The 7977-nt window shown below is 50.3% G+C and overlaps 1 protein-coding gene across 1 annotated transcript; it reads left to right on the forward strand.

Moving 5' to 3' along the window:
* The first annotated feature begins 2444 nt into the window (after positions 1-2444).
* On the forward strand, positions 2445-7977 carry FSCN3 (fascin actin-bundling protein 3). The gene is made up of 6 exons (XM_027969118.3): positions 2445-2670; positions 3716-4412; positions 4746-4864; positions 6480-6639; positions 7276-7446; positions 7772-7977. The coding sequence occupies exons 1-6, from the start codon at positions 2527-2529 to the stop codon at positions 7975-7977; spliced, it is 1497 nt and encodes a 498-aa protein (XP_027824919.1). The 5' UTR covers positions 2445-2526.

Raw genomic sequence — 7977 nt, forward strand, 5'->3', positions numbered from 1 at the left:
CCAACCAGGGGCCGGCCCCTGCTGCCCAGAAGCTCCCGCGTGCATCATCCTGGGAGGACCAGACTCCCGGACTCCTCAGGCAGTGCCCTTCCCTCCCAGCTCCTCCTCCCCCGCAGACACAGGCCACTGCTCCTGCCTGCATGCTCTGTCTCTTTTGGGAGCCTGGAGCCCCGCTCTCTGGGCACGGAGGGATCTGATCTCCTGTCCACTGGGACCTGTGTAAAGGGGTTTCCAGGGCCAAGGCCCCTTCTTCCAGAAGAGGAGCAGGGATCCGGGTTTAGTTTTTTTTCTTCCGTTTCGGGTGTCCCCTTTGGGCCAGGTGGGAAGGGGAGGTGAGGGCTCCAGGTGGTGCTATGATGTGGCACTGGATATTGAGTAATAAATTTGCTGTGGTTTGTACTCCGTGTTGTGTGTAGCCTACAAGTGGGGGGCTGGGGGGCTGGGTTACTGGCTGCAAAGATAATATGGTCATGGCGGGGCCAGGGCTCAAAGTTGCTAGGGCTCCCCTGGTGGCTCAGCGGTAAAGAATCCACCTGCTAGGAGACACAGGCTCAATCCCTGGGACGGGAAGATCCCCTGGAGGAAGGACATGGCAACCCACTCCAGTTTTCTTGCCTGTGAAATCCCATGGACAGAGGAGTCTGGCAGGCTGCAGGCCATGGGGTCTCGAGAGTCGGACACGACTGAGACTAAACGACAACGATAGCAAAGCAGCTAAGGCTGCCAAGCCAATCCCTTACCCCAAGTGCGCACACAACCTTACCCTCATCTGGCTCAGCTTCTCCCTCCTTACTCAAGACGAGAAGTATTTGGGGCCTCCAGTGGAGGAAATTCCATTCCTTCCCCAATTCCAAGGGGCCTTTGCTGCGGGTAACAGGCTCTACCTTCATGGGTTCGTAAACCACCTGACTCCCATTTCCCATCCACCTCCCAGCTGCTTAGAGCAGTGGTTCTTAATGATGACTATGCACATTGAAACGAGGCAGGGGGGATATTAAGAATAAGGGCCCTGAGGCACACTTCTGAAAGTGATTCTTCAGGACTGGTCTGAGACCCAAGAATCTGCATCTCTAAAGTTAACCAGGTGATTCTGTCGCTCAGAGTCTATTGGCCTTATTTTATAAAACCTTGGTAGGGCTTCCCTGGTGGCTCAGATGGTAAAGAATCCACCTGCAATGCGGGAGGCCTGGGTTCGATCCTGACGATCCCTGGGTCAGGATCTAGTGACTTAAGCGCAGGCAGGGTCTGGGGAGGGCTTCCCAGGTGGCGCTAGTGGTAAAGAACACACCCACCAGTGCAGGAGATGTTAAGAGACATGGATTCCATCCTTGGGTCGGGAAGATCCCCTCGAGGAGGGCTTAGCAACCCACTCTAGTATTCCTGCCTGGAGAATCCCCATGGACAGAGGAGCCCGGTGGGCTATAGTCCGTAGTCAGGGCTATAGTCAGGACTAAGGGACTGAGCATGCACACAGCGCATGGGGATTATAGTCCCTTACTGTGCACCACTGCAGCTCTTTCTACCTGGGGAGACTCCACCTACAGGGAACAGGAAGATACATGTACAGGATCAAGTGTGTAGAGTATTCTCCAAGTGTGGTTCACTCTGCCTTTTTCCCTTTGCATTCCAGCAAAGCTCAACAAACCCACCATCACCACTTCTGTTTCTTTTGACCTTTCTCCCTTCTTATTTCACGTTGCCGATTTCTCCAGGTGCCGGTTTTCTCCATGAGCTTTGGAGGCAGTGGGTTCTGGAGGCTCTCGGCCAGTAGAGACTGGTGAGGGAGGGGCTGGTATCTTTAAGGGCAACCTGGCTGGCTGCCAGCAGCAGCACCCTTGGGGACTGAGGAGGGTGCCCTGTGCCCATCCCAACCTGGGCCATTCTCCTTACCCTGCCCACAAGCCAGCCATTTCTGATAAGCATGAGTAATCTGACCCTTGATGAGTATCTAGGGTTTCCTTACACTCGCTGAAAAGTATCTCCTGAGACCATTTGGCCTCATCCACCCAAGAGCCGTAAAAGTTAATAGATTTTTCTTGGATATCTTGAATTCTAAAAACACTTGAGCCCCAAGGGAGCCAGGAAGAATCCACTTCCTAGAAAGGAAAGAGATTGATTTCTATCCTGTGATTAAAATGAGGCACACAAGTGAAGAGGGAAGAGACTTGCCTGAAATCACACGTGGTCGCTGGCCCACGCTGAGTTCTGAATCCCAGACTGAGCTACCTGATGCCTGGAGGGATGCGGGGAGGCGAGTGCCAGAGGCTCTGGACCCACTTCCTCTGGATTGATGCTGCTGGGCAGTGCCCTTTCCCCTCTGGTGGGACAAGGTGCAGCCCCCACAGTCACAATGCTCCCGGGTCACAGAGGCACTGGGCCCTGGGCCAGCCTCTGCCTGGAAAGTTTACTCTGGGAACATCTTCCGGTGGGTACTAAGAGCCTGATTCCAGGCCCTATGGCCTGTGGAACCTCACCACTGGGGGGAAGGCTGGGCCGGACTGAGTCATCACCTGTGGGGCTGGCCCCATGGAGGAGGTGGAGTGGACGCCAAGACAACCCAGGGCCGAGGACCTAAGGGTTGGGCTCATCAGCTGGGCAGGATCCTACCTCAGTTATCAACCATATAAGAATACGGTCACAGCTACGGCAAAGGGCTTGGGCCGGAGACAGGTAACAGAGCAAACCTGCACTGGAACCCTTTTTCCTGGTAGCCAAGCTGTATGAGTGTGTGTGTGTGTGCGTGTGTGTGTGTGTGTGCACGCGTGGATATATTTTCAACCTAATCACTTTTCTAGCCTCTGCCATGGAGAGGGCAAGCCAGGCTTTTGCTCACAGGCCTCCATTGCGCCATCTCCCTCTCTCTAAACCTGGCGCACATGGTGAAGCCTCAGCCCTGGCTTTGCTACCTTGTCTTGCTCTGGCTGCTCCCCATCCTCTATCCCAGCACAGAAGGGTTGCTTTATCACCAAAAGGAGAGGAGGAGAGCCCAAACTAGAAGGCAGGATTGCAGGCGTCTGGGAAGGTTGGGCCAGTGGAGTTACTGCAAATTCTACGTCTTGGTTGTAATTTGAGAATGGGCTCCTCTAGAAGCCACTGGAGAGCTGGTCCTCATTTTACAGAGTGCTGTAGGCACTTCTGGGATGGTGCTAGAGAGAGACAGTAACAAGCTCCTCTTGCTTGTAACAAAGCTGATCACAGCTGAAACAGACAATTGCATCTCGACTGTCTGTGCTCCCATCCTCATCCCTGGAACCCGTGGCTTGCCTGTCAGAGGTCTTGCTTTTCTCTTTCCGTGTTGGAAAAGTGGTTCTGGTGGGTGGATGGATTGGCTATTTGTGCTGTCCAGGGGAAATAGTGAGAAAAGAGAGAAGAAAGACTTAACCCAAAGCTTTTATTGGAAAATTAGGTATTTAAGGAAGTGATCAAGGAAGAGAGAGGGGGTTTTACCTTCCATTACCTGGAGGAGGTGGTTACCTACAGTGTCTCTTGGGATCTTGAGAAGTCCTTTGGCTCCAGTGGTGGAAGTGCCCTGAGATCTTTTTATTACCGCTGGACGAGGGGCTAGAAGAGAGGACAGTTAGGAGACCTATGTGGAAGGAAGGTGGTTGATCTCAGTGAAGGTCCTGGAGTGATGCCAGGGGTGATGGTTATAGGGCTCCTCGGTCTAGCCTCTTTGCAGAACTAATATCCCTCTTCTCCCTCCCGATGCCTCCAGACCTGGGAGATCCTAGTGAGCAATGAGCATGACACACAGGCTGTGGTACGACTAAGAAGCTTGCAGGGTCTCTACCTTCTGTGCGAGGCAGACGGTTCTCTGTGCTACGGGCGGCCAAGGACAAGCCATCACGGGTGCTTCCTCATCCGTTTCCACCGCAATGGCCAATGGACCCTCCAGTGCATCATCAGTGGGCGCTACCTGGAATCTGATGGCGAGGATGTTTTCTGTACCTCCCGGGTCCTCTCAGCTTACCACATGTGGACCCCTCGGCCAGCCCTGCACGTCCACGTGATCCTCTTCAGCCCCCTCAACCACTGCTATGCCCGGGCTGACCCTACCATGGGCCGAGTCTGGGTAGATGCACCAATTCCATGTCTGGAGGAATGCGGCTTCCTGTTGCACTTCCAAGATGGATGCTACCACCTGGAGACCTCTGCACACACCTTCGTGTCCCACTTAGACCGGCTGGTCTCCCAACCCTCAACGCAGACAGCTTTTCACATGCAAGTGCGTCCTGGAGGGCTTGTGGCGCTGAGCGATGGGGAGGGAGGCATACTGTATCCACAGGGCACACGCCTACTCCTGAGCCTGGGCTCCAGTCCCCATGGAGGCGAGGAGTGGTTCATCCTGCAGCGCTGCCCAACATGGGTTAGCCTCACGTCCAAGGCTCGGAAGTTCCTCTCCGTCGTCTATGGCAAGTGCTGGGTCTAACAGCCACAGGGGGAGGGAGGGCTGGTTGCTTGAAAGAGGAAAATTTGTTTGGGATCAGAGAGGATTTTTGAACCTGGTGATTAAGGAAGATCCTGAGGTCCCCAGAGGATCTCTGATGCCATGGAGATGGGCTTTAAAGTAGGGTCACAGACTTGCAAGAAAAGTGGCCTGGGTCTTCTCCAGGCTACTATGGGCCAAGATGAAAAAGGCTGAGGAGGGAAAGCAGAGGGAATGCCAGTCATCCAGTGTGGAGGAGAGGCTGAGACTGAGACTGGGGCCAGACTCAGGCTTCTTCTGACATCTTCTTCCTCTGCAGACGTGGAGGTGTGTGCTGCCTCTGAGCACATAAGCCCAATGTCATTGTTCCAGTTTGAATGTGACAATGAGACCCCCACCTTGCAGCTTCGTTCAGCCAATGGCTGCTACCTAGCCCAGGTGAGACCTTGACTTTCTGGACAAGAGAACCCTTGAGCCCTGAAATCTCCCTCGCTTTTTCCTTCTTCAGGGCAGATGATCTGATAATAAGATGAAGTATGGAGGCCCTTGTCAATAAACTCTTATTTTCATCCAGTGGGCACACTTTCATGCAATCAGGGCTCTTTTAAAAAAAGAAAATTTAAAAACACTTTATTGAGGCATGAATTACACAAAATAAAATGCTCGCATATTAAGGGTACAATTCAATAAGTTTTGACAAATATATACAAGCATGCTGCAACCATGCATGCTTGTTTCTAACCAAGTTAGAAAATATTTCTGTCATCACAGAAATTCCCCTCTGGCCCTCCCCACTACCACCAATATGCATTCCATCACTATGGATTCAATTCGCTTGCTCTTGAATTTCGTATAATGGAATCATACAGTATTACAGTATATATGCTTCTTTCACTCAGGATAATGTTTTGGAAATTTGTCCATGATGTCACATGTATCAGTAGTTTGTTCCTTTATACTGATGGATTGTATTCCATAACGCTACTCACAAACACAAACATAATTTGCTTACACCCTCACTTATTGATGAATACTTGAGTTGTTTCCAGTTTGGGCCATTGTAAGCAAAGTTACTATGGACATTCATGCACAAGCCTTTTTGTGGGCCCATGCTTTCAGTTATCTTGGGCAAATAGGTAGGAGTGGAATTATTGGGTCATATGATAAATGTGTATTTAACTTCTTAAGAAAATTTCAAGCAGTCTTCTAAAGTCAACTGCTTTATGTTCTCACCAGTAATGTAGGAGAGCTCTAATTGCTCCATCTCACCAACACCAGGTCTTATCTGTCTTTTTAACTTCAGCCACTCTGAAATTAAATGTGTAATGCCTATTTTATTGTGGCTTTAATTTGGATTTCCCTTATAATCAATAAATTTGAGCATCTTTTCATGTGCCTATCGGTCCTTTGTAGATCTTCTCTGTGAGGTGTCTGATCAACTCTTTTGCCTGTTTGTTATTGTGCTGCTTGTCTTTTTATTGAGTTGTCAGAGTTTTGGTGTCTTCTAAAATAAAGTCCTTTGTCAGATTTACGCACTGTAAACATTTTCTCACAGTCTATGACTGACCTTTTCATTTGATTAATAGTGTGTTTCGAGCACCAAGTTTTTCGTTTTGAGCACCAAGTTTTTAATTTTGATGAAGTCCAATTTCTCCATTTTATAAGTGGTTGTGCTTTTTTTTTTTTTCGGCCCCAGGAAATCATTGCCTGACTCAAAGTTGCCAAGAATTTCTCCTGTGTTTTCTTCTAGATGTTTTATAGGTTGACTTTCACTTTTTTGTCTATGATCCGCTTATGATTTTGGAGTCTAGGCCAAAGTTCATTTCTCTCCCTATGGGACACAGCACAGACTGGAGAAGTGGGAGAGCTGAGCTTACAACATGTTTTCCAAAAAACCATCTGCAGGCATAAGCATACCCTGAGAGAATTTAAAAAAAAAAAAAAAAAGAGCTAGAGGGTGGAATATGGGAAGGAGAGTCTAAGAATAAAAATAACAAGAAAAAAGCTGAGAGTCTGAGTCCTTGCTTCCCTCCTCTGTTCCCAATATTCTCAGAGGCGCCACAGGGCAGTGATGGCTGATGGGCACCCAATGGAGTGTGAAACCTTCTTTCGTATGCACTGGAACTGTGGCAGGATCCTCCTGCAGTCTCCCAGTGGACGCTTCCTGGGCATCGCAGCCAATGGCCTGTTGATGGGCAGTGCCACCATTCCAGGTAGGCGAAGTAGCCTCTGCCAGGGTATTCCAAGTCAGAGTCGCTTTCAGAGGGAGCTTGGTAGGAGCTATGGTAGAAAGTTGTGGTTATGGTAGAAAGGCCACCACGGCTGGGGGAAGAAGATTCGGGTCTGTATCACCTGCTGCATCACCAGCTCAATGGACATGAATTTGAGCAAACTCTGGGAGATAGAGAAGGACAGGGGAACCCGGCGTGCTGCAGTCCATGGGGTCGCAGAGTCACATACGACTTAGCAACTGAACAACAACAACCTGCTGAGTCTCTGACTTTTCATCATCACTTGGGTAACCCCCTTATCTGAGGTTCAGTTTCATTGTCTCTGTCATCAGTGGAGGTGATAGCCAACCTGTCTGCCCCAGAGGTTTATCATGAAGATTAAATAGATTCACTCATCTCAAAGGAAGGAAGGATATTAAAATGTCTTGGCCTCCATGCTGTAATGAGTGCTTTCATAAACATTTCACCAGCACCTAGCATGAGCCCTGGCACATAACTGTTCGCTAAATATTAGGATATTTATGATGCCCTTTTGCCATCAAGGCCCGTCTCCCTGCTTCCATCTGGGAAAGCATCTAGAGACAGCCCATCCCAATAACTTCTTCCTGTTTCTTTCAGGTCCAAATGAGGAATTTGGGATTCGATTAGCCAACCGCCCCTTCCTTGCCTTGCGGGGTCGGTATGGGTATGTGGGTACCTCGTCAGAACATGACCTCCTGCAGTGCAATATGGATCAACCAGACTGCATTCACCTGCTGCCCTGCCGCCAGGGCATCTACCACTTCCAAGGTGAGTAGCTCCACTTCCTCACCCCTGGCTTCATGATCTAGCCTAGCCTTAGCCTCAACTAAGACTTCAGGGACTGCTACTCAGGACCTACTTTTCATAGGAGGAAAAACAGTTTCTGTTTGCTCTTACACTTTAAGGCTCCTGGAGTGGGTGGGCAGAACAGAAACCTGCCCTCCTATGTTCCCAGAGAGGGACCTGCCAGGACAGGCAGGGTAAGGCAGTCCAGGAGGGGTGGTGGGCCTCCTGGGAGCCCCCTCAGAGGCTGTACTGAGAGAGACCGCCCAACTCCAGAATGGCCCACCAACCTGAGCTCTTCCATCCCCAGCACAGGGTGGATCCTTCTGGTCAATAACATCCTTTGGCACCTTTCGGCCGTGGGGAAAGTTCGCCCTCAACTTCTGTATCGAGCTTCAGGGCAGCAACTTGCTCACAGTGCTGGCACCCAATGGCTTCTACATGCGATCCGACCGAAGTGGTACCCTGTTGGCAGACAGCGAAGACATTACCAAAGAGTGTATTTGGGAATTTTAG

This window comes from Ovis aries, chromosome 4, assembly GCF_016772045.2.
Source record: "Ovis aries strain OAR_USU_Benz2616 breed Rambouillet chromosome 4, ARS-UI_Ramb_v3.0, whole genome shotgun sequence".
NCBI lineage: Eukaryota > Metazoa > Chordata > Mammalia > Artiodactyla > Bovidae > Ovis > Ovis aries.